General features: G+C 45.8%; 2 protein-coding genes and 1 long non-coding RNA gene across 9 annotated transcripts; 1 reads left to right on the top strand and 2 right to left on the bottom strand.

Annotated features, from left to right (window-relative positions):
* The first annotated feature begins 515 nt into the window (after positions 1 to 515).
* LOC120042344 lies at positions 516 to 11,590 on the top strand. 3 transcript variants are annotated; one of them, XM_038987156.1, is made up of 5 exons: positions 516 to 896; positions 2,805 to 3,181; positions 6,891 to 6,955; positions 7,372 to 7,529; positions 7,810 to 11,590. In XM_038987156.1, exons 1-5 carry the CDS (start codon positions 854 to 856, stop codon positions 10,722 to 10,724), a joined length of 3,558 nt encoding a protein of 1,185 aa, XP_038843084.1. In that variant the 5' UTR covers positions 516 to 853; the 3' UTR covers positions 10,725 to 11,590. The 3 variants fall into 3 exon arrangements, with proteins under 3 accessions (XP_038843084.1, XP_038843083.1, XP_038843082.1); XM_038987155.1 differs by lacking the exon at positions 516 to 896 and adding an exon at positions 1,172 to 1,588; XM_038987154.1 differs by lacking the exon at positions 516 to 896 and adding an exon at positions 1,772 to 2,309.
* LOC120042345 lies at positions 11,096 to 14,627 on the bottom strand. The gene is made up of 4 exons (XR_005476089.1): positions 14,151 to 14,627; positions 13,740 to 13,922; positions 13,308 to 13,621; positions 11,096 to 13,030 (listed from the first exon to the last, which is right to left on the bottom strand). It is a non-coding gene; the product is annotated as an uncharacterized LOC120042345 (long non-coding RNA).
* A 99-nt stretch (positions 14,628 to 14,726) lies between these two features.
* LOC120042361 (solute carrier family 43 member 3-like) lies at positions 14,727 to 26,169 on the bottom strand. 5 transcript variants are annotated; one of them, XM_038987180.1, is made up of 13 exons: positions 26,054 to 26,169; positions 24,370 to 25,445; positions 23,921 to 24,050; positions 23,371 to 23,417; positions 22,601 to 22,677; positions 21,948 to 22,040; positions 21,366 to 21,505; positions 20,700 to 20,851; positions 20,444 to 20,587; positions 20,235 to 20,342; positions 19,757 to 19,943; positions 15,311 to 15,434; positions 14,727 to 15,045 (listed from the first exon to the last, which is right to left on the bottom strand). In XM_038987180.1, exons 2-13 carry the CDS (start codon positions 24,560 to 24,562, stop codon positions 14,905 to 14,907), a joined length of 1,536 nt encoding a protein of 511 aa, XP_038843108.1. In that variant the 5' UTR covers positions 24,563 to 25,445; positions 26,054 to 26,169; the 3' UTR covers positions 14,727 to 14,904. The 5 variants fall into 5 exon arrangements, with proteins under 5 accessions (XP_038843108.1, XP_038843112.1, XP_038843110.1 ...); XM_038987184.1 differs by having other exon boundaries at positions 25,212 to 25,445; positions 26,054 to 26,168; XM_038987182.1 differs by having other exon boundaries at positions 24,370 to 24,987; positions 26,054 to 26,072.
* Positions 26,170 to 26,401: the final 232 nt, after the last annotated feature.

Here is a 26,401-nt window from a genome sequence, read left to right as displayed (position 1 = left end):
AGATATAGTCTCAAATATTTTGTTATCTTATTTTTAAGAGCAACGGGGCTGGCAGGTAGGATTTAGTTGCTCCCTGTCTCTGGCCCACACTCCAGTACAGTAGGTGGCGGTAATGCACCATAACGTTGGATGCCAACCGCTGATAAACCCCACCGAAGAAGAGGTTCAGCTGGTGAACTCGGCTCGTCGAACCGAACGAGTGCACTCGTATAGTCTCTTAAAAAAGACCTTCGCTTGAAAACCGAGAAGAAAGCGGCAATAGTCATGTTTGTCCATTTTGAGACGCCGTAACCTGTACTTTCTCAAAATAGTCAGAATTGAATCTAACATAACTCAATAAATCTGTCATTAATTTTGATGTTTTTGCGCAATTTTACATCTAACTAAGATGTATAGTGCAGTACTTTTCAATGAAAAAAAGTGTATGAAAACGAGTCGGCTCTCGTTGGACGACAACAAAGAGCTTATTGTAGAGTCCTACTGTTGACCAATCACCGAGAAAGGGGTGTGTTTTGTGTGCCCGAACATCCGAGAAACCCTCGCCGACGTCCAAAACGTCAGAAAATGTCGTCATAATATATGCACGAACTTTTCCGAACTGTTTCGGCTGGGAAGCGTGCGGACGCCTTAGTTATTATTATTATAGGCTATGGTCAGCCGTGAAAATGGGTCTTGTCTCTAAACCTGAAGTCAAAGCCGCAGTTTGGGTGCATTTTGGTTTTAAACCAAACGGCAAAGGAGAGCCTCATACTCTTGACAAGGCCGTTTGCAGGTTATGTCGGATTGTTTGTGTCAAAAGTGGAAACACGAGTAATCTAAAACATCCTACTGTTTTTCTGAGTTTATATCGGCAATGGATACTACTACTCTGATCCATCATGTGAGTCTGCTCTGCTGTAAATCATTTGCACTGGCATTGAAATCTACATTTAAAGTTTGAATTCCTTACGTTTTGGAATTGTAGGCTTCGATGTGTTTTCCCCCATGACTAAATTACCCAGTGTCGATTTCTCTCTCTCAATTTCACTCACTTCCATGCTGTGCATTTCGCATAGGCCAGTGGTATACCACGACAATCTCTGTAGTTGTTTTCCTACATTTCCATGCAGCCCATCCATAGTACTCGATATTTAAATACTTGTATAAATATTTTTCTCACTTTTTTTAAAGAACTGCACATTTGGTGACACTTGCAAAATTGAGCCCGGTATATCGAGTGCACGCATGACACGCCGGGGTAGGTTACTGGGCGGTCAGTAGAACGAGCGCACCCAGATTGAAAGACCAGCCCTCAACCGAGTGTAGGCTTCTACTACACGTAGATTATAATGGTCAGTCGTGAGAATGGATCTTGTCTCTAAACCCAAAGTCAAATCCGCAATTTGGGTGCATTTTGGTTTTAAGCCAAACGAGAAAGGAGAGCCTCAGAATATTGATGAGGCGGTTTGTCGGTTATGCCGGAGGATTGTTTTTGTCAAAGGAGGAAACACGAGTAATCTAAGACATCACCTGCGACTACGACACCCAGATATATTTTCTGAGTTTATATCGGCAACGTCTGGGCATGGGTACTATTTTGAGCCATCAGGTGAGTCTACATTCAAACGTTTTTAGAATTGTAGTCTATGCTTTTTTTAGACATATTATTGTCGATTTTTTTTTCTCTCTTTCACTCGCTGTCATGCTGATGTGCATTATATACAACTCAATACTTGAAGATGATTTGCTAACGCACCAAAACGCCTGAATATGATTGGTCAACCAGCGATGTCAGTCAAACTCTGTCCTCGATGAGAAAGAAGTATCGGATATCGCCATTAAGGGTCACTGATATCGTACACATTAACTTGTTGTTCGTCGGATATGTTGCAGAATTTGTTGGCAATTAAGTAAAATATACAGACGCGGTGTATTCTGTAAACATTCTAAATTGGTAACTATTGTGTGTAAATCGATAACCGTTTAGAATTTCATCATCGGGAGGCCTAATCTTTAGGCTATATCGAGGTATCCAGGTAAACCTATTTCACTGTGCTAACTAGCACATTTGAGCCATTAAATGATGGATCTAGTCTCAAAGAAACGAGCTACATCCACAGTCTGGGTTCATTTTGGTGTTAAACCAAATGATAAAGGGGAGCCTGAAAATAAGGAGGAGGCTATTTGTCGGTTGTGCCGAAGGATAGTTCCGTGCAAAACTGGGAGCCCGACCAACCTGAGATCACATTTAAGGGTTCACCACCCTGATGTGTTTTATCAACTCATGTATGGTGATGGTGGTGTTGGAGCCTCCATGCGTCAATCATCAGGTGTGTAATAAGCAAGTTATTTGCACCGTGTGTGTGTTGGGAATTGACAAGGACCTCCCCATACGATATTATAACTATACATAGGTGCCAATACGATATGTATTGCGATTCAATGTCCAAACATATTGCTCACTGTCTGCTGCAGAGGGGCAAGAGAGAGCCATGAACATGAGTTTTGATCAGTCATGGAAAGTCCTGAAATAAATAAGCGCTGATGTTGTTTTTGCTCATCTTTTTTTTTAAAACATGGAGAACAAGCTATGAAGAAATAATACTGGAGTTTTGGTGCAGGTACAACTAACTAGCGCAAAAAATATTGCGATATTGTTTAAAAAAAAATATTGCGATATATCGTCAAATAATATCTCTATGTAACTATATATTTCCCCCTCATAGTGTGTGTGTGTGTCCTGCTGCCAGGCTAATTCCGGTGTGCATTTTCCTCCATCCACAGTCCAGACAGCTTCTACTAATTTCCTCTCCACCTCTACCCAGGTTCAGAGCAGAGTCACCACTACAACAACGACAACGGCTCCCAAGGCAACTTCGGCAGTGGCCATGGTAACTTCGGCAGTGGCCATGGTAACTTCGGTGGTGGCCACGGTAATGACAGACCGCTTCACTTCATCCCAGACACGGTGGTCTGCGGTGAGCCATGGTTGGAGGGCGGTGACCCCCGTGCGGTGGGCTCCATCCCCCCGTGCCTCAGCCTGCGGAGGTGGGGCAGTGGGCCTGTGCCTGGGGGGTCAGCCGAGGAGGAAGAGGCGGGGGTGTTTGCCAAGACCCTGTCACTGCATCAGGGGTGGACGTTTGGACCCTTCGTAGGAGAGTTGACCCGCGGCCCTCTGAGTTGCCTCAAATACGCCTGGGCTGTGAGTATGAACCGATAGATATTAGCCTGGGCTGTGAGTATGAACCGATAGATATTAGCCTGGGCTGTGAGTATGAACCGATAGATATTAGCCTGGGCTGTGAGTATGAACCGATAGATATTAGCCTGGGCTGTGAGTATGAACCGATAGATATTAGCCTGGGCTGTGAGTATGAACCAATAGATATTAGCCTGGGCTGTGAGTTATGAACCGATAGATATTAGCCTGGGCTGTGAGTATGAACCGATAGATATTAGCCTGGGCTGTGAGTATGAATGGATAGATATTAGCCTGGGCTGTGAGTATGAACCGATAGATATTAGCCTGGGCTGTGAGTATGAACCGATAGATATTAGCCTGGGCTGTGAGTATGAACCGATAGATATTAGCCTGGGCTGTGAGTATGAACCGATAGATATTAGCCTGGGCTGTGAGTATGAACGGATAGATATTAGCCTGGGCTGTGAGTATGAATGGATAGATATTAGCCTGGGCTGTGAGTATGAATGGATAGATATTAGCCTGGGCTGTGAGTATGAACGGATAGATATTAGCCTGGGCTGTGAGTATGAACCGATAGATATTAGCCTGGGCTGTGAGTATGAACCGATAGATATTAGCCTGGGCTGTGAGTATGAACCGATAGATATTAGCCTGATCCACCATCCTGACTAAATCACTGTGTAGAATAAGTAAGCGGTGTAACTGAATATTGTAGTGACCCTGGTTTATAAGCGCGGATATCGACTCTGCCACTTCAGCATGCTTTTGTGGCACAGTCAATGGTGCGCCGGGCTTCTGGCCAGAAGGTTGACGGTTCGAGCCATACTCCCTGCCGGTTTCATTACAACATGGAAGCTGTGGAACAGAATATGTTCAGGGCCTTCAGAAAGTATTCATACCCCTAGACTTATTCCTCATTTTGTTGTTATAGCCTGAAATCAAATAATACCCCATAATGACGAAGTGAAAATATGTTTTTAGACATTTTAGCAATGTATTGAAAATGAAATACAGAAATTCACACCCCTGAGTAGAAGCAAATTTGGCAGCAATTACAGCTATAAGTCTTTCTGGGTAAATCTCTAAAAGCTTTCCACACATGAATTGTGCAACATTTGCCCATTATTATTTTCAAAATTCTTCAAGCTCTGTGAAATTGTTTGTTGATCATTGCTAGACAACTATTTTCAGGTCTTGCCATACATTTTGCAGTTTGGGGGACGTTAAAATGTTTTGCTCGTGTGGGGGGGGGTGTATGAACGTGGGTACACAGACGTTAAAATGTTTTGCTCGTGTGAGGGGGTGTGTATGAACGTGGGTACACAGACGTTAAAATGTTTTGCTCGTGTGAGGGGGTGTGTATGAACGTGGGTACACAGACGTTAAAATGTTTTGCTCGTGTGAGGGGGTGTGTATGAACGTGGGTACACAGACGTTAAAATGTTTTGCTCGTGTGAGGGGGTGTGTATGAACGTGGGTACACAGACGTTAAAATGTGTTGCTCGTGTGAGGGGGTGTGTATGAACGTGGGTACACAGACGTTAAAGTGTTTTGCTCGTGTGAGGAGGGGTGTATGAACGTGGGTACACAGACGTTAAAGTGTTTTGCTCGTGTGAGGAGGGGTGTATGAACGTGGGTACACAGACGTTAAAGTGTTTTGCTCGTGTGAGGGGGGGTGTATGAACGTGGGTACACAGGCGTTAAAATGTTTTGCTCGTGTGAGGGGGGGTGTATGAATGTGGGTACACAGACGTTAAAATGTTTTGCTCGTGTGAGGAGGGGTGTATGAACGTGGGTACACAGACGTTAAAATGTTTTGCTCGTGTGAGGAGGGGTGTATGAACGTGGGTACACAGGCGTTAAAATGTTTTGCTCGTGTGAGGGGGGGTGTATGAACGTGGGTACACAGACGTTAAAATGTTTTGCTCGTGTGAGGAGGGGTGTATGAACGTGGGTACACAGACGTTAAGGTGTTTTGCTCGTGTGAGGGGGGGTTTATGAACGTGGGTACACAGGCGTTAAAATGTTTTGCTCGTGTGAGGGGGTGTGTATGAACGTGGGTACACAGACGTTAAAGTGTTTTGCTCGTGTGAGGGGGTGTGTATGAACGTGGGTACACAGACGTTAAAATGTTTTGCTCGTGTGAGGGGGTGTGTATGAACGTGGGTACACAGACGTTAAAATGTTTTGCTCGTGTGAGGGGGTGTGTATGAACGTGGGTACACAGACCCACGAGCCACTGCAGCCCCTCATGATGACTTTCCTGCTATAAAATATGGAGACTGGTACTCAGTAATGTGTTGTATTGAATTTTCCCCAAACATAACACGTGTTCAGGACTAAAAGTTAATTAATTTGCCACATTTTATGCAGTATTACTTTAGTGCCTTGTTGCAAACAGGATGCATGTTTTGGAATATTTTTATTCTGTACATGCTTCATTCTTTTTGTTTTTAAAGTTACCATTTGCCTCATGGTGAAATCCCTGATCGGTTTCCTTCCTCTCCAGTAACTGAGTTAGGAAAGATGCCTGTATCTTAGTAGTGACTGGGTGTATTGATACACCATCCAAAGTGTAATTAATAACTTCACCATGCTCAAAGGGATATTCAATGTCTGCTGTTTTTTATTTTAACCTATTTACCAATAGGTGCCCTTCGCGAGGCATTGGAAAATCTCCCTGGTCTTTGTGGTTGAAATTCACTGCTCGACTGAGGGACCTTACATATATTTATGTGTGGGGTACAGAGATGAGGTAGTCATTCCAAAATCATGTTGAACATTTATTGCACACAGTGAGTCCATGCAGCTTATTATGTGACTTGTTAAGCACATTTGTACTCCTGAATTGTAGGCTTGCCATACAGCTGTAATTTGTAAAAAGGTCTAAACATAATTCCACTTTGACATTATGGGGTAATGTGTGTCGGCCAGTGACACAACATCTCCATTTAATCCATTTTAAATTCAGGCTGTAACAACATTTTGAAAATGTCAACGTGTGTGAATAGTTTCTGAAAGTGTTGTAAGCTGTGTAACAGAATTATTATTATTTTCTTTACAATATTTAACTAGGCAAGTCAGTTAAGAACAAATTCTTAATTACAATGACGGCCTACCGGGGAACTGCCTTGTTCAGGGGCAGAACGACAGATTTTTACCTCGTCAGCTTGGGGATTCGATCCAGCAACCAAATAACGTTGGCGGCGGCTTATGGTAGAGAAATTAACATTCAATTATCTGGCAACAGCTCTGCTGGACATTCCAGCAGTCAGCATGCCAATTGCACGTTCCGTCACCTTGACATCTGTGGCATTGTATTGTGACAACTGCAAATTGTAGTGGCATTTTATTGTCCCCAGCACAAGCTGCACCTGTGTAGTGATCATGTTGTTTAATTAGCTTCTTGATATGCCAGACCTGTCAACTGGATGGATTATATTGGAAAAGGAAAAATGCTTGCTAACAGGGATGTAAAACACATTTCTGCACACATTCTTTTTTAGAAATAAGCTTTTTTTGAGTATGGAACATTTCTGAGATCTTTTATTTCAGCTCATGAAACATGGGACCAACACAACGCGTTTACATTTTTGTTCAGTATAGTCTTGATAGATATAGGCTGACCTATACACTGTAAACTACATGCAAATGTGGTCAGTTTGGTCTACAAATCAGCTAATAGTTGATTCTCTCTTGTTCCCAGATCAAAGAAAATGATTCCTACTACTTCGTAGATGCCTCGGATGAAAACAAATCAAACTGGATGAGGTGAGAAGTTATGTTTGAAACAATGATGTCTGCATTTAGTCTTTCAGGTTGTTAGCGATCTGTTTAACCTTTTTCAATTCCAACATGTATTCCTTTAGTGATCTTATTAGTTAACCCAATGAATATAACAGTGTCATTTATTTAGTCATTTGTTTCTAATGTCCAAACAGACATCCCTACTTCATATTTATCTCATATCTATGTGAATATCATCTTTAGTCAAGATATACATTTAGGGCTTGTTTCCAGGACAGAGACTAAGCCTAGTCCTGGACTAAAAAGCAAGATCAATGGAGATTCTCCATTGAGAATAATTTTTAGTTCAGGATTAGACTTAATCTGTGTCTGGGGAAAGTGCTCCATTGGCTATGCAATGTTAATTTCACTGCATTGTCATGTCTCTCATCCCTGTTCAGGTATGTAGCGTGTGCTGCCTGTGAGGAAGAACACAACCTGACGGTGTTCCAGTACCGCGGTCAGATCTTCTACAGGGTCTCCCAGCCCATCCCTGAGGGGACAGAACTCAAGGTCTGGATTGGCCAGGAGTACGCTGCCATGCTGGGTCTAGGGATCGGTACGTTTGGTGATTGGGAGTTCTAGCGCAACGGAATTAACGTTATTAGGCGTTATTAACTGGTATAATATTATTTATTACTTGACAATTGGAGCTTCCTAGTATTCATCCCATGTGACGGAAAAGTACGTTTTTGGGTAATAATTATGGAATTACGCTGTTATCTTGTAGTAAAAGGGAGCTGATCAGGGAGCTGCAAAATAAAGCATTACCTATATTTTGACTCACACGAACACTGTTATTAAACACAATATTCTCTCTCTTACTGTCACTGTCACAGGTGAGAACATCAAGTGTGAATTCGGGGACAAGGAAATCCTACTGAGGATCTTCCGTGACATCCAGGTCGTGCCAGTGGGCGGAACTAGCAGTCTCCCAGACACCAATGGCTCTTACAGCTGGTCAGACAACAGCCAATCAGGGAGCCCCCTGCCAGTCATCAGTGATGTCAGTAGCGGGTTACAGACTGATACCACTGACCCCACCCCTGTCCTCAACCCACCTCAAAACACCAGTCAGACGGGACTGGCAACAACCGTGAAGTACGACTTTGTGAAGGGTGCTGAGATACTGTTGAGCCCTTCTCAGCCCAACAGCCCCGTATGGGAGTTCTTTGGGTTTGAGCCGGACCCCAACGGCCAGCCGCTGGACAAGGACAAAGTCATGTGCAAGCTGTGTGGTCAACACGTGGACTACAGTGCTACTGTCACCCACCTGGAGAACCACCTGGTCCAGATGCACCATATGAAGCGCCGCGACGTCATCAAGGATGGCAACAAGCCCTGGGTTTCGTCCTCGCGCTTCAGGCCTTACCACACTACGGGCGGCAGAGCACCTCGTTCTAGCAGCCCCTCAACCCACAGAACCACCAACAACTACAGTAATGAGGACTGGACTTGGAGTGGGAACGGCAGTTCAGCAGTGACCGATACTGTAACAGCGGGTTCGACCGCTACACCGGGACAGAGAACGCTCTCTAACTTCCTGACCAATCAAACCACCACAGCCATCACTAACTTCCTCATCAAAGACTTGTTGCCCCCAGATACAGTGGAGGGGGAGGGCTTCAAGCAGCTGATCCAGACCCTCCTGCCATCCTGCAAGGAGATTCCTTCAGCTTCTCTACTGGAGGAGGTGCTGAGGGACGTCCACACCAGGGGAAGAAAGAACTGGGCCAAGCTGCTGACCAACCGCACTGGGTTTAATGAGGAAGACACTTCCAAGCCTAATATTCCAGTTCAATTCAAACCCAGCTCCTCAACAAGACAAGCTGCCCGTTTCCACTCACAGACCCAGAACCAAGTATCTCACCACGTAGCTGTTAGTGCTGACGTGTGGTGTCATGACTGGCAGGGAGACCAGGAGAGATACGCCACCCTGTGGGCCCATTTCATCAACGCTGACTTCACTTCCCATAACCTGGCTTTGGCCACGCAGCGTCTGGGTGAGACAGGAACTGGGGATATGGATCTGAGCATGGTCGAGGCTACAGTGAGGTCCATGGCTCAGGAGTGGGACATCGCTCAGCCCAGTTTCATCCTGCTTGGGGGCGAAGAGATGGAAAAGATGAAGGTAGGTGCGAAGAAGAGAGAGAGAAGTGGAGAAGGGGTTGGTGAAGGTGCCCGTCACCACCACCCGAACTCCACCACATTCCTGGAGATGGAGGACTCCATATCCTCTGATGATCTCTCAGGTCTGGAACGAGCGATCGAACGAGCCAACTCCACCAGCGAGGAGTCCCACTCTCCACCCATACCCTGTTTCTTCACAGCTGTTCAGAGCTGCATAGAGGAAGTCATGGGTCATTCCATCATCTCAAAGACCCTCAGTGTATTCCAACATCTTCTCTACAGCCTCTTCTCCCTCCATGATAAAGACATGGTAACTCTTCACCCAGCCAGGAAACTGATCTTAGACCTACAGAAGCAGGAGACGGCTGAGCTGAAGGCTTGGGCCTATGGGAAACCAGGCTGGAATGGGCTTTACAGTGTGGTTAAGACGCTTCTCCGCTATCAAAACATGATCTCTGAGACACTAAAACAAATAGACAGTGAGATCCAAACTGGACAAGACACAGGAAGTCCCACTGACTTGGATTCAGGGGCGACTGCCGCTTTGAAAACCGCTGACAAACATGGCACAAACTCCACTTCCGCTGCCTGTGCTAACTCTGACACCACCGACAGCTCCAACTCATCGGTACCCGTCCCTCCCAAACGATCTGACTGGAAGGTGTTGGAGGATCTCTCCTCCATGCTGAAACCCCTAGACGTGGCCTGCCGTACCCTGGCCAAGGAACCGTTCCCCAGGCTCTCGCTGGTCAAGCCCATCCTCACCGGCCTGCTCGACCGACATTTCGCCCCCCACCCCCGCCATCGCAACGACTCCACCATCTTGAAGGAACTCAAAAAGAAGATAAGGTGGGGCCTTTCCCGCCGGTACAACGACCCCCAGATCAACCAGCTATTGTGTGTAGCGTGCGCCCTCGACCCCCAGTTTCACGGCCTGGGCTTCATGGACGTCAGAGAGCAGGCGACCACCTTCGCCTGGCTGAAGAAAGAAGCGGTCCGGATCGTAGAGGAGGACCGGAGGAGGGCCGAGGCAGCGTCTCCAGGGGTCAGGAAGAGGAAGAAGAGGGGATCCTCCTCGACCACCTCATCAGGAGAGATGGAGGGAGACGTCCTGAGAAGAAGCAAAAGGCTGAAGGAGATCCTCCCCGTCAGTTTCAAAGAGAGAACAGAGAGTGATTCAGACGAGGAAGCCACCGGTAGCTCTGTGAACGACGACAGTGAGAGTGATAACATGGAGCCGAAACTGGAGCCCACCTCCCAGCAGACCGGCATGGAGTTCCTTCTAGGGGACCTATTCGGCTCCCAGTCCCAGAACAAGCAGCCCTCAGTGGAAGAGACAGTGGACATTGAGCTGTCTGTCTTCAGAGCAGAGAAGGGGGCCACCCTGGGCGTGGAGCCTTTACAGTGGTGGAAGGCTAGATCAGGACAGCTCCCCCTGCTGGCCAAAGTGGCACGTGCCTACCTGGCTGCCCCGGCTGTCGCAGGCAGTGCGGTCCAGATGTTCCTGCAGGATGGAGGGATACAGAGGAAGAGAACCAATATTCCTCCAGAGGGCCTTGACCAGATGCTGTTTCTGCACCATAACGGTCTGACCGCGACCACACAGGGTTACACAACGGTCTGAAAGGATGAACACAACTTGCTGACTGTCACTCAATACATAGATTTAACTATGGGGCTTCTCTCTCTCCACGTTGATGAGATGGACTTTGTGAAGACTATCACTCAATCTCTGAAACATGACTTTCCTTTCTTGGTTAAAATGTTGGACTGTTAAACATGTTACTGTTGTGTGTTTTCAGTATGTAGAGAGAAGTCCCTTTTCGGTTAGTGCCTTATCATTCTTTGAACTGTTAGCATAACTGCTGTACACATGTATTGTTTAAGTTTTTAAAACTGTTTTACTGTGTGCATATACTGTTGTTTAAGCTAGTTTACTGTCCGAAGTCTGATGGGACTTTTACTTCTGAACCTATTCATTTCAGTTCTAGGAAAACTCTAGATTTATATTTTTTACATTTCAGAATTTTATATATACATAATTGGTTAACCAACAAGGTTGAATTTTCATAGTGTCTGTAGGATTAATTTACTTCTCTGAGAAAAACACTATATAAAATATATTGCAGCTGAAACAAATGAAGATTTATTGGTTTTGTGGAGGAAATCAGACAGGGGATTATGGCAAAGCTGTAGACCTAACAAGAAATGGAACATGTAACTTTTATAGTCTTAACTGTTTAATCAAATGTTCCAAGGCTTAAATGTTAGAATAGTGAACCAACACATTTGTAATCCTAAACGTGTTCACATAATCAGTTCTTCATCCTGTACAAGGCTTTGTGTTTGCATGTTAGAATGACTGTTCTTTATGAAAGAAACTTGAAGTATATCTGATCAGTTTGTATGGTCATACAAATAGCATTTATCCCTGTACATTCTTACTGTCAATGGCTTTTGGGTATTTGTAAGTAAACTTTGTTTTAGAGACATGTTTCAATGGGTCTTTTCATTGACACTCATACCAGGGTTTACTTCAGCCCACTGTTAGCATGGAGGAGTAGTAGCTATGGGTGAATTCATTGACACTCATATCAGGGCTTACTTCAGCCAACTGTTAGCATGGAGGAGTAGTAGCTATGGGTGAATTCATTCGTTAAACGCTGTAGCAAAACATTTTGCAACTAAAAGGGTCCGTCCCTGTCCCTGTTTAATATATCATTTATTTAACAAAAAAACATTTGGTCTTCACCTGGGAGTTACTGGTGTTGCCATAGTTGTGATGTCATTGCTGGTCTGGCCATGGAGGTGACTGGTGCTGCTACTATGTGTTTAGCTGCTACGGGTGAGACTTGTCAGGGATTTACTAGTGTTACTATGGGTTTGGATACTATACTGGTGCTATGGGTGTTGCTGTGGATGATACCACAGCCATGTAAACTAGTCACAGAGGATGTTGTTTCACTGTTTGGCCTGTAGATGGTGCTGTGACTCTACCAGGAGTTGTGAACAGGTACTTGGAACAAGGTCAGAGGCTGTCCCAATCCCTGGTTGGCTACAATCATAAAAACAGACCTGGGACTTGTTCTTCCTGCTGACACACTGCATTCTAACAACAGTTCCTAGACCTGTTCTTGCTGCTACAGCACTCCCTGGCCCTGACAAGCTACAGTCTAACAACTGGTCCTAGACCTGTATTCCCTGATACAGCACTCCCCGGCCCTGACACAAGCTGTGGTTTAACAACTGGTCCTAGACCTGTATTCCCTGATACAGCACTCCCCGGCCCTGACACAAGCTGTGGTTTAACAACTGGTCCTAGATCTGTATTCCCTGCTACAGCACTCCCTGACACAAGCTGGTGTCTATGGCGTGTACTACTAGACACTGACAAGTAGTTTATAAGACGGGAACACGTTTTCTTCTTTCAACACCAAACTCTGCTCTGACTTCTTCATTGTGATCCTCCTGTTCTGCTGGAACTGTCTGTGTCTCTGACTCCGTCTCACCGTGTCACAGCTGTGGTTATCCAGTTGGTTCAGACCTGTAAAACTAACCCGACACAGGTCACCTGAACGAAGGCGGTTTGGGTTTGACCTGTCCTAGTCTTTGCCTCCAATCCAGATGACAGTTAAACTTTGACCTTGACCCCGTGGGGGGTGGACGGTTCGACGCCGTGCTCAACATTAAGGTGAACAGTGAGGTGTGCCTGCGGGCGTTCACCAAGGAGACATGGAACACTTGTGGCGCGTCTTCCTGGATTTGGGCTCTGTAACGTGGGTACGGTGATGGAGGGTGAGGCGGTCGGGTCGGAGGAATCCCTTGCCGCGGTCGGGACAGACGTAGGGCGTATCCTCTGAGTGGAGCTTCAGGTGATGGTGTCTTGTTGCAGTCCTCAAAGGTGTGGTCACGGTCCTCCATGTGGTGGACCTAATACAGGGAACAATGTTTTTGAGTTTCTCACGGCGCCCATTTAGCTATTCTCATCGCCAGTTCTTTTGTACGGCAATATTTTTAAAAGAATTTCAAAAACAACCATTCTCAAAGCATACCTATAGTATACCTTTGTGTGTAGTATTGTTTAGAGTAATTACAGGAGTCCGCATCTCTCCTACACTGCCTCAAACCCTTATGAACAGTGTTTCCTACCTACATGTATACTGACAGCAAAACCAGGGACCAGTCCTCTCAACCTAACTTGACTGACCTTGTGGTTATGCAGAATCCTTGCTGTCCTGAAGGCCTTGAGACACTTCACACACAGGAAGGGCCTTGTGTCACCAGCTGATGACTCGGATCATACACTGTTCTGAAGCTCTTGTCACACTGGGGACACGGGCGAGGTTGCTCACTCAGGTGGCACAGGGCGTGCGCCTTCATCATACCGGCGGTCGCAAACATCTTCTCACAGTACAGGCACGGAAACGGCTGCTCTCCCGTGTGCTTGCATCCGTCAGAACGGAAGAAGGTGCGCGGGCAGGCGGAGCCCCACCCCCCTTGGTGTAGTAGTTTGTCAGGTTCCTGTCGGCCAAATAAAAGTGATAGAATGGGTAGGTTGGCACTCAAAGTAGCTAGTTCCAAAGAGCTCACTCTTACCACAAGCTGAAATCATGTTTTGCTACTTCTACCCAGTACCTACCTGTCTGTGGAAGGTCTTGTTGCAGTCGGAGCAGGAGTAAGGCTTCTCTCCCGTGTGGACACATAGGTGCATCAGCATCATCCTGCTGTCCTGAACAGACTACATGTGTGGTGGAGGCTTGATCCACTGCCTCAGTATGGTGGATCTGGGTCTGCTTTGGTATCGCTGTGGTCTGCATGTGACCTGTTGTTGTTGGGGAAGTAAGGCAAGTGTCAACATTGGCAATAACTTGAACCGATTTTTATCTCCTGACTTGTTATGGGCTACATTTCATAAATGTACCGCCAAACTTGATCAAAATACCTTCTCTACTGTGTGTTCGATTACAATCAATTATACAGCAGTAAGCTACACACATATTGGACAATATTTTGTATGTTATATTGATTCAGTGTGTGTGGAATGAACTACCTGTGTCTGTGCCATCGTTGTCGTAACTGACATCTTCATTTTCTTCTGCAGCTAACTGAAGTACTCTGCTCTCTCCGTTCTCGGTACTGGACCTTTCACCGTAAGAATAACGTCGGCGACCTGACTTTGACAGCTTGGTTATCTCCGTCAGTAACGTTTTTTGCAGAGAACCCATACAACGAGCCAACGGCACTTCAGAGATGGACAGAAATAAAGCCACGACTTCCTCTGTTGACATATGTTCAGGTGTAAAACTAGATCGCATCAAGTCGATCACTTCATCCACCGTTCGACTCGGAATAAAATTGTAGCTAAACGTGGTTTCCTCCATTTCTACAGCTGTTGTGAAACTCAGGATATTGGGTGTACATCGGTAGTTTCAACTCTGCCTACACGAGACGAAAACCTTGAATACCAATCTTTATCAGGCTAAATTGACATGTGATCGCCAACTAGTTTGTTTTGGACTGCGTGACTCAATTTGACCGGAAACCAGTTTGTTTTCAATGACGACTTCCGGCATGACGTACTATGCCATTACTTGTTATGCTTAGAAATCAGGACACAATAATGGATAATACATTTTATTGAAAACTATCCAACAAAACATACTGATGGAAAATATGGGATTACTGTAAAACATAAGTATAAAAAATATTTTATTATTATTTTACATTTTCACTTATTCCCTTTAAACAATTAGAAATAAGACATTTCCTGTTTCCCTTGGCTCAGGACCCTCATGTAATGTCCCCTACATTTTGGCCTCAGCCAATGTGATGGCAGCACCGCCGGCCATATCCTCCCTCTGATTGGTCAGTTTCCTGCAGTGGTAGAAGATGTTGATTGGATGGATGAACGCCAGTAGAGTGAGGAGAGTCAGAGCGATGTTCACCTGAGGAGGAAAGACGACAAAGACGGCCCTTTTGAGAGAGTAGCATTAACCTTACTGGTCTGCAAAGTAGGCCAACTGCATGTTACACGGTTATTATGTTATGAGCTGTGAGGTTCAACAAAGACATTTCCATATTTACTTTTTGGCAAGTACAATACAGTACATCTACTAATCTCGTCCACTCTGCCTGCTCTCTGACGATAGCAACTGAGCCTGGGGACGAGGTTAGTCATCTAGTGACCGTATGTTTGTATGACCCACTCACATAGAAGGGGTCTCCACCTAGGGCTCCTTTGACCAGGGCGAAACAGGGGTACTGCAGCAGTGACACCACGGCAGACAGAGACATCACCAAACCATACAGCTTCCCAAAGTGGACCCCAGGAAAACTGTGGTGAGAGAGGGCAGGAAGGAGAAAAGAAAGGAGAACCGGACATCAACTGAGGGAAGTATGAATGAGTAGCACTCAGTCACCTTCCTTTATTGTAAACTTTAGTCTTTGAACTGTATTTTCACATTTTAAACTGTCAAGTCTATTGATTTATTTATTGTTGAGTCCCTTGTTCCTTCTATAATCTACCTTTTTATTTCCTTCCTGTCAGATCTCACTATTAATCTGCCACTCTGCATCTGCCACTGCCCCCACTATTAATCTGCTACTCTGCCCCCCACTATTAATCTGCCACTCTGCCCCCACTATTAATCTGCCACTCTGCCCCCACTATTAATCTGCCACTCTGCCCCCCACTATTAATCTGCCACTCTGCCCCCACTATTAATCTGCCACTCTGATCCCACTATTAATCTGCCACTCTGATCCCACTATTAATCTGCCCCCCACTATTAATCTGTTACTCTGCCCCCACTATTAATCTGTCACTCTGCCCCCACTATTAATCTGCCACTCTGCCCCCACTATTAATCTGCCACTCTGCCCCCCACTATTAATCTGCCACTCTGCCCCCACTATTAATCTGCCACTCTGCCCCCACTATTAATCTGTCACTCTGCCCCCACTATTAATCTGCCACTCTGCCCCCACTATTAATCTGCCACTCTGCCCCCCACTATTAATCTGCCACTCTGCCCCCACTATTTCTCTGCCACTCTGCCCCCACTATTAATCTGCCACTCTGCCACCACTATTAATCTGCCACTCTGCCACCACTATTAATCTGCCACTCTGCCCCCACTATTAATCTGTCACTCTGCCCCCCACTATTAATCTGCCCCCACTATTAATATGCCACTCTGCCCCCCACTATTAATCTGCCCCCACTATTAATCTGCCACTCTGCCCCCCACTATTAATCTGCCACTCTGCCCCCACTATTAATCTGCCACTCTGCCCCCCACTATTAATCTGTCACTCTGCCCCCCACTATTAATCTGCCACTCTGCCCCCCACTATTAATCTGCTAATCTGCCCCCCACTATTAATCTGCCACTCTGTCCCCCACTATTAATCTGTCACTCTGCCCCCACTATTAATCTGCCACTCTGCCCCCCACTATTAATCTGCCACTCTGCCCCCCACTATTAATCTGCCACTCTGCCCCCCACTATTAATCTGCCACTCTGCCCCCACTATTAATCTGTCACTCTGCCCCCACTATTAATCTGTCACTCTGCCCCCACTATTAATCTGTCACTCTGCCCCCCACTATTAATCTGCTACTCTGCCCCCACTATTAATCTGCTACTCTGCCCCCACTATTAATCTGCCACTCTGCCCCCCACTATTAATCTGTCACTCTGCCCCCCACTATTAATCTGCCACTCTGCCCCCCACTATTAATCTGCCCCCCACTATTAATCTGCCACTCTGCCCCCCACTATTAATCTGTCACTCTGCCCCCACTATTAATCTGCCACTCTGCCCCCCACTATTAATCTGCCACTCTGCCCCCCACTATTAATCTGCCACTCTGCCCCCCACTATTAATCTGCCACTCTGCCCCCACTATTAATCTGCTACTCTGCCCCCACTATTAATCTGCTACTCTGCCCCCACTATTAATCTGCCACTCTGCCCCCCACTATTAATCTGTCACTCTGCCCCCCACTATTAATCTGCCACTCTGCCCCCCACTATTAATCTGCCCCCCACTATTAATCTGCCACTCTGCCCCCCACTATTAATCTGTCACTCTGCCCCCACTATTAATCTGCCACTCTGCCCCCCACTATTAATCTGCCACTCTGCCCCCCACTATTAATCTGCCACTCTGCCCCCCACTATTAATCTGCCACTCTGCCCCCACTATTAATCTGTCACTCTGCCCCCACTATTAATCTGTCACTCTGCCCCCCCACTATTAATCTGTCACTCTGCCCCCACTATTAATCTGCTACTCTGCCCCCACTATTAATCTGTCACTCTGCCCCCACTATTAATCTGCCACTCTGCCCCCACTATTAATCTGCCACTCTGCCCCCCACTATTAATCTGCCACTCTGCCCCCACTATTTCTCTGCCACTCTGCCCCCACTATTAATCTGCCACTCTGCCACCACTATTAATCTGCCACTCTGCCACCACTATTAATCTGCCACTCTGCCCCCACTATTAATCTGTCACTCTGCCCCCCACTATTAATCTGCCCCCACTATTAATATGCCACTCTGCCCCCCACTATTAATCTGCCCCCACTATTAATCTGCCACTCTGCCCCCCACTATTAATCTGCCACTCTGCCCCCACTATTAATCTGCCACTCTGCCCCCCACTATTAATCTGTCACTCTGCCCCCCACTATTAATCTGCCACTCTGCCCCCCACTATTAATCTGCTAATCTGCCCCGCACTATTAATCTGCCACTCTGTCCCCCACTATTAATCTGTCACTCTGCCCCCACTATTAATCTGCCACTCTGCCCCCCACTATTAATCTGCCACTCTGCCCCCCACTATTAATCTGCCACTCTGCCCCCCACTATTAATCTGCCACTCTGCCCCCACTATTAATCTGTCACTCTGCCCCCACTATTAATCTGTCACTCTGCCCCCACTATTAATCTGTCACTCTGCCCCCCACTATTAATCTGCTACTCTGCCCCCACTATTAATCTGCTACTCTGCCCCCACTATTAATCTGCCACTCTGCCCCCCACTATTAATCTGTCACTCTGCCCCCCACTATTAATCTGCCACTCTGCCCCCCACTATTAATCTGCCCCCCACTATTAATCTGCCACTCTGCCCCCCACTATTAATCTGTCACTCTGCCCCCACTATTAATCTGCCACTCTGCCCCCCACTATTAATCTGCCACTCTGCCCCCCACTATTAATCTGCCACTCTGCCCCCCACTATTAATCTGCCACTCTGCCCCCACTATTAATCTGTCACTCTGCCCCCACTATTAATCTGTCACTCTGCCCCCCCACTATTAATCTGTCACTCTGCCCCCACTATTAATCTGCTACTCTGCCCCCACTATTAATCTGTCACTCTGCCCCCACTATTAATCTGCTACTCTGCCCCCACTATTAATATGCCACTCTGCCCCCACTATTAATCTGTCACTCTGCCCCCACTATTAATCTGCCACTCTGCCCCCCACTATTAATCTGTCACTCTGCCCCCCACTATTAATCTGTCACTCTGCCCCCACTATTAATCTGTCACTCTGCCCCCACTATTAATCTGCCACTCTGCCCCCCACTATTAATCTGTCACTCTGCCCCCACTATTAATCTGCCACTCTGCCCCCCACTATTAATCTGCCACTCTGCCCCCACTATTAATCTGCCACTCTGCCCCCCACTATTAATCTGCCACTCTGCCCCCACTATTAATCTGCCACTCTGCCCCCCACTATTAATCTGCCACTCTGCCCCCACTATTAATCTGCCACTCTGCCCCCCACTATTAATCTGCCACTCTGCCCCCCCACTATTAATCTGTCACTCTGCCCCCCACTATTAATCTGTCACTCTGCCCCCCACTATTAATCTGCCACTCTGCCCCCACTATTAATCTGTCACTCTGCCCCCACTATTAATCTGCCACTCTGCCCCCCACTATTAATCTGCCACTCTGCCCCCCACTATTAATCTGCCACTCTGCCCCCACTATTAATCTGCCACTCTGCCCCCACTATTAATCTGTCACTCTGCCCCCACTATTAATCTGCCACTCTGCCCCCCACTATTAATCTGTCACTCTGCCCCCCACTATTAATCTGCCACTCTGCCCCCCACTATTAATCTGTCACTCTGCCCCCCACTATTAATCTGCCACTCTGCCCCCCACTATTAATCTGCTAATCTGCCCCCCACTATTAATCTGCCACTCTGCCCCCCACTATTAATCTGTCACTCTGCCCCCACTATTAATCTGCCACTCTGCCCCCACTATTAATCTGTCACTCTGCCCCCACTATTAATCTGTCACTCTGCCCCCACTATTAATCTGTCACTCTGCCCCCACTATTAATCTGCCACTCTGCCCCCACTATTAATCTGTCACTCTGCCCCCACTATTAATCTGTCACTCTGCCCCCACTATTAATCTGCCACTCTGCCCCCACTATTAATCTGCCACTCTGCCCCCCACTATTAATCTGCCACTCTGCCCCCCACTATTAATCTGCCCCCACTATTAATATGCCACTCTGCCCCCACTATTAATCTGCTACTCTGCCCCCCACTATTAATCTGCCACTCTGCCCCCCACTATCTGTCTCTTTATCCCTCTTTCACTCACGCGATGCTGACGAAAGCTGCGTTGCCTCCATAGAGGAAGGAGCGGTTGAGGACCTGCAGGATGAAGGTGAGGTACTGGAGAGGGAGGAGAGGAGAGGAGGCACAGATGGAGAAGAGGAGGCACTGGAGGGAGGTGAGGAAGAGGGAGAGAGAGGAGGAGCGCAGGTCTGCCTCCTTATCTGTTTCTCCTATAGAGGGAGGAGGTGAGAGAAAGGTTGGGTGAGGATGATGATGGACACACACACACCAGAACCATGGCTATGAAATGAAATGAATGAAATAGGATAAAACATATATATATATATATATATATATATATATATATATATATATATATATACTAGACTGAAACAGGAGGTAGGCCTACTACCTGACCCAATAAGGATACCCATTTTCGTCTTTAATTGCTTAACATTTTGCTATTTTGTGCTCTATTGAACACCATCATGTTGTTGCTAAGCTAGAGCCATGTCACCCACCTGGAGCCAGAGGCTTCCCCTTGTGTCTGTCCATGATGAGGCCGTTCCAGGGAGCACAGAGGACCCCAAACAGCTGGGTGAAGGCAAAGGCATTGGTGTACTGACTCACTGAGAGAGAGAGGGGGGAGAAAGAGAGAAGGGGGGAGAGAGTATTTAGATTCATTCAGTGAACCTATGCTTTGGTGTGTGCATGCGTGTGTGTGGTTTACCCAGGGCTGAGTCGTTGTCGGCCAGCCGGTTGAGCATGGGGTTCAGTGTTCCGATGAAGAGGTAGTGTCTCAGCTGCATGACAGACAGCCACACCAGATGCCACAGGAAGAACCACGACTGCACACAGCTCCTGAAACTGGCCACTGAGAGAGTGTGTGTGTGTGTGTGTGTGAGAGAGAGGAAAAACATTTGAGTCAACAAAATGCACCTTCCATTCCCCGGCCAGATTAAAGATTGTAGTTGGCCAAACGACACCTTTCCCAGAGTTTTCCGACTGCTGCCCGTCATCAGACTGTAGGGGCATGTCGTCGGTCTCCGCTGGCCCCTCCCCCTCTGATGTCATCCCCGTCTCTCGCGTCTTCTCAATCTCCTCTACGTTGTAGCTGTTGGACATTCCAGGGTTCACGCTGTTCAAAAGGAAGCACCAGGGTATAATCAAATGTGTTTATCATCAGGGTCACCCATCTGATATGAATGCATGTCATTGAGACTAACCTAATAAATCAATACCATTTGTTAAATGCCAAACACAAATAATTATTAATAATTATTTAATTTCGTTTTGCATTTATCTATGAACATGTACAGGACTTTTTCCTGCCCAAGTAGTCTGACAAGGAAACACTCCATGGTCTGGAAAACCCCCAGGCCCTCTGCGAGTCGTAGTTCTCTAGGTGACAACTACAACCCCTATACATACTATGGCATTATGTATCATAGGGCCTGGTCAGATTAATACTGTCATATGTGTGGGAGTTGTAGTTCTGAGCCGTAGGTGAAGCCCTCAGGGGGTGGTGTGGGTGGGAGTTGTAGTTCTCACCCATAGGTGAAGCCCTCAGGGAGTGTGTGGGTGGGAGTTGTAGTTCTGAGCCGTAGGTGAAGCCCTCAGGGGGTGGTGTGGGTGGGAGTTGTAGTTCTCACCCATAGGTGAAGCCCTCAGGGAGTGGGTAGGGAATGTGGGTGTTGGGCATGAGGAAGAACGTCCTGAGGAGGTGGATGACACTGCAGACGGAGAGAATGAGGAAGGAGGAGCGGAGGGAGACCCCTCCTTCATACATCACCTGAGACGGAGGGAGAGACGCACGGAGGGAGGGATAATCAGAGCCACCAATGGATAGCTATTAAACCACCATGACTACATATAATAAAAATATCATCAATATATGGGATATATCTACAATATATACAAATATAATCAATATGGGATATACAGTATATACAAATATAATCATTATATGGGATATATCTACAATATGTACAAATATAATCAATATATGGGATATATCTACAAATATCTACAAATATAATATTATATGGGATATATCTACAATATATACAAATATAATCATTATATGGGATATATCTACAATATATAATCAAATTCATCTGTTTTATACACTTGGCCTTTTTAAGGCAGTTATCTAGTAACCTGACGAGCAGAACATTTTTTTCTCCCAGAGGCCTCTGTATTGTAGGCTACAGTATGTGTGAGTTCTGTGATACCTTGATGATGAGGAAGACAGCCGAGGAAGAGTCGAAGGCTCCATTATAGAGGGTGATGATGGTGGAACGATGGGAGCCAAACAGGTTCCCAACCTATAGTAGCGAACAACAGTTCAACAAGTGTGGACATTCATCCAAGAAGAATACATCCACCCATATAGTACACAGTAGAAATACAGTATCCATATAGTACACAGTAGAAATACAGTATCCATATAGTACACAGTAGAAATACAGTATCCATATAGTACACAGTAGAAATACAGTAGCCATATAGTACACAGTAGAAATACAGTATCCATATAGTACACAGTAGAAATACAGTATCCATATAGTACACAGTAGAAATACAGTAGCCATATAGTACACAGTATAAACACAGTATCCATATAGTACACAGTATAAACACAGTATCCATTTAGTATACAGTATCCATATAGTATACAGTAGAAATACAGTATCCATATAGTACACAGTATAAACACAGTATCCATATAGTATACAGTAGAAATACAGTATTTACTGAATAAATATCAGTTTTATGTGTCAGACAAAATAGTGTGTGACATACACCTGTTACACAGATGTATTGAATACTGTTTGTACTGTCTAGAACTGTGTTGAAACTGAGGAGTCATGGCATGCTGCTGTACCTGTATGTTTGTGATGAGGAACAATATACCTCCCACTGCGATGAAGGACAGGGCTGGGAGCAGCAGCATGGACAGAGCTATTAGAGATAGATAGAGAGATAGAGAGAGAGACAGACACAGAGACAGCATAGGTCAAGTTCAATCTCTACTCATCCAACATTCTACACTAGGAATGTGCTCTTCCTAATGCTTTTGCAGGGTCCCAGTCCATCTGGTCGTACTGCTGCTCTAGTTTCTGCTGGTCTGCCTGATGTCCCGGACCTGCTGTTTCAACCCTCTCTCTCCTTCTCCCGGTGTCTCTCTCTCTCGACCTGTCTCTCGACCTCTGAATGCTCAGCTATTAAAAGCCAACTGACACTTACTCCTGAGGTGCTGACCTGTTGCACCCTCTATAACCACTGTGATTATTATTTGATCCTGCTGGTCATCGATGAACGTTCGAACATCTTGAAGAACGATTTGGCCTTAATGGCCATGTACTCTTATAATTTCCACCGGGAACAGCCAGAGCCTGGTTCCTCTCTAGGTTTCTTCCTAGGTTCCTGCCTTTCTAGGGAGTTTTTCCTAGCCACCGTGCTTCTACATCTGCATTGCTTGCTGTTTAGGGTTTTAGGCTGGGTTTCCTTACAAGCCCTTTGTGACATCTGCTGATGTAAATAGGATTTTATAAATACATTTGATTGATTGTCTTTGTTCATTTATCAAATACACAAATATCAAGAGCTGTTCTGATTGAATAACAACCGTTATACTGTACAGTCTATGTTCACCTGAACTGGAGAAGGCAACCATCAGTGTACCAGTGGTGTAGAGACATCTGAGGGGGAACACAGAGCAGAGGTAGATAAAGAGGTATCACACAGTGGGTTATGGTCTGTTAAACTTTAGTCGGTGACACATTTCTCACTGGGTCAGAAGACAACCTCAATAAACCTGTAGAACTTAGATTAAAATATGCATACACATTCTACAAAAACAATGACTGAGTAAACCAGGAATGGACCCTCACCTTCCCACCCCCTTTTGACTCAGTGACTCACTCACTCTCTCGTCTAGGCGACGGTCTAGGTATAAACATACTGAAGAATTGTAATTAATTGACTATGTGTAAATAAACTCTGTGGATGTCCTGGAAATACTGGTCAGAGGTCAGGACCCAGTTATATTCTTTAAATGTTAACATTGTAAGAATTATTTGCAATGGATATGCCATATATCACATTGTATATGGGTATATCGCCATCCTTACCTGACCAGGGCAGGAAAAACTCTGGGCCCTAGTAATGAAGCCTGGATTTCTGTAGTTTAAAAAAGACTCACATTCCCAGAAGCCTCGTTGCCATGGTGCCGAAGCGGTCGAAGATGAATCCGTTGGGAAGCGTGAGGAAGTTGTTCATAAAGGAGGTGACGGTGAAGACCAGGGAGAACTGTTCATCCTGTCCACTACAGTCTGAGAGAGAGAGAGATGGAGGGATGGGGAGAGAGATTAGGGATGATGAAAACCAGGGAGAACTGTTCATCCTCTCCACTACAATCTGAGAGAGAGAGAGAGAGATGGATGGATGGATGAGGAGAGAGAGTGCGGGGGAGGGGGGATGGGGCAGAGTGAGAGATGAATACAGAAAGAGAGGAATACAGAGAGAGATAGAGAGGGGGAGAAAGATAGAAGTCCTTCAGTTTTCTAGTATGAACTCCTCAGATGTGCTTCATATTCTATTCCAATCTATTCTATTCTGTCATATTGAACTGAATAGCATTGAACTACTCACCTGTTTCCACTGTACTGTTGGGTCCAGTAGTCAGATTGACACAGAGGTCAGTGAAGTATCCATCTGTCTTCAGGACGAAGACCAGCGATGCCCAACCGAAGACCACGCCGGCGAAACACAGACACTCCACCAGCCCTGTGGCCAGGGTCAGTCTGTAGCGCAACCCTACCCCTCCCCCCTCGCATCCCAGCATCCTCGCTGATTAACAGACTGACTGCCTGACTGCCTGGCTGGCTGACTAGCTACCTGCCTGGCTGACTGAGTCCTTGCTCTGACTGGCTTGCTGGCTGACTGACTGACTCCCTACTCTGACTGACTGGCTGGCTGCCTGTTTAACTGTCACTCAAAGGACTGTTCTTGTTGTCTTATTAATGTGAGGTTAATGGGTGACTGTATTCAAAGAGACCCTTTTTCTATCCTCTGACTCTTATGTCTTACTTTTCTATATGTCCTCCCTCGCTCTCTCCCCCCCTCTCTCTCTCTCCCTCGCTCTCTCTCTCCCTCTCTATCCCTCTTGATAGTTGCTTTGAGTATTTGAGAGCGACTGGCTGAAAAGTAGCTGTATCACTAGAAAGGAGTGCTGGGTGGGAGAGATAAGGCGTGGCATTCCAATTCAAACTGCACTATCAGAAAATATACTGGTTAACTCCCCTTCTTCTCAATCAATGGCTGTTAGAGATAACACGTTTTATGACAGGTTTCAAACACCTAAGACTTGAAGTGGTCGTGGTGGCCATAGTAGAAATAATAGCAGTAGAATTTGAGTTCATAGCACACTAACATGAGTTGTCATAATAGTAGGCCTAGTGGTTAAACCCACGAGGAGTGGGAAGTTTCTCAACCTGCAGTGTAAACTGATGAACGGTCGCTCTCACAGCCCCTCTGTCTATAGATGTGTTTCTCTTCCTCTTTCTTTCTCACTTCCTCTCCTTTCTCCCTTCCTTGTTGTTCCACTTTGGGTTTATTTCCCTCTTTTCTTCAGTGTGTAACTCATGACTTTTGTTCATTCCTTTGTTGCCATTTCATAAATGATCCTGTCATTTGCTTTGAGAGAGAGGCGATTGTTCATCTTCCCCCTTAAATATACACGTGAAGAGGCATCACAACACGTGTCAGGTGTAATAATGCAATAACAATTAATAATAATAATAATGCATAGTGCACATCAAACACTTTAAGGATAAATAATTATAATACAAGTTCGGAAATCGGAATAATACAGCCTAGGGACTATCGGCTACGGTCTAATGCGTAGTAAATTCGCTAATGGTATGAGAATGTGTACTGAGCTGTAGCCTACATTACAGTGCGGGAAGACTACAACAGATAAAGTACACTCGCCCTATAACGGTAATCCACATCAGATTAGCTACAGACTAATCCGCCATGCGGTCATTGCATTACTGTGTTTTCTTTGCGCGCAATCTGTAGTATGGTGCCAAAACGCCTCAAAATAGACAGTAAAATAGTTCGGTTATAACGGGACGTTGGCCAGTGTAGGACACTGTGGGGTCATAAAACAATAAAAACGTGTATGGCTATGGTAGAGCAACTTTTGACAATTATTACACTGGCCACAGTTCAACCTTGCAGCATTAATCATAAATCGTAGGCTATGAAAACTATGCCATACATAGGCTGTAGCCTATACATTCAGATATTAACCTATATACCAGCTACTCACTTTGTTTAATGTCGATCCTCTTGATGATTTGTGGTAGAACTCTAAAACAGAAACCTCGTCTCCATTACGCGCGCGCTGCATGGTGCACGCGACGCAAGCGTTGGCCAGGCATTGGGGACTAGGCTAAATGACCAAAATATATGTGAGTGGTGAGTTGTCTCCAGTTGCTTACATCTAATTATAAACTGGGTGGTAGAGCCCTGAGTGCTAATTGGCTGAAAGCCATGGTATATCAGACATATACCAGGGGTATGACAAAACATGTATTTTTTCTGTTCTAATTACGCTTGTAACCAGTTTATAATAGCAATAAGGCACCTCGGGGGTTTGTGGTATATGGCCAATATA

This window comes from Salvelinus namaycush, unplaced genomic scaffold (assembly GCF_016432855.1).
Source record: "Salvelinus namaycush isolate Seneca unplaced genomic scaffold, SaNama_1.0 Scaffold66, whole genome shotgun sequence".
NCBI classification, from domain to species: domain Eukaryota; kingdom Metazoa; phylum Chordata; class Actinopteri; order Salmoniformes; family Salmonidae; genus Salvelinus; species Salvelinus namaycush.
This window is presented reverse-complemented; position numbering and strand designations above follow the sequence as displayed.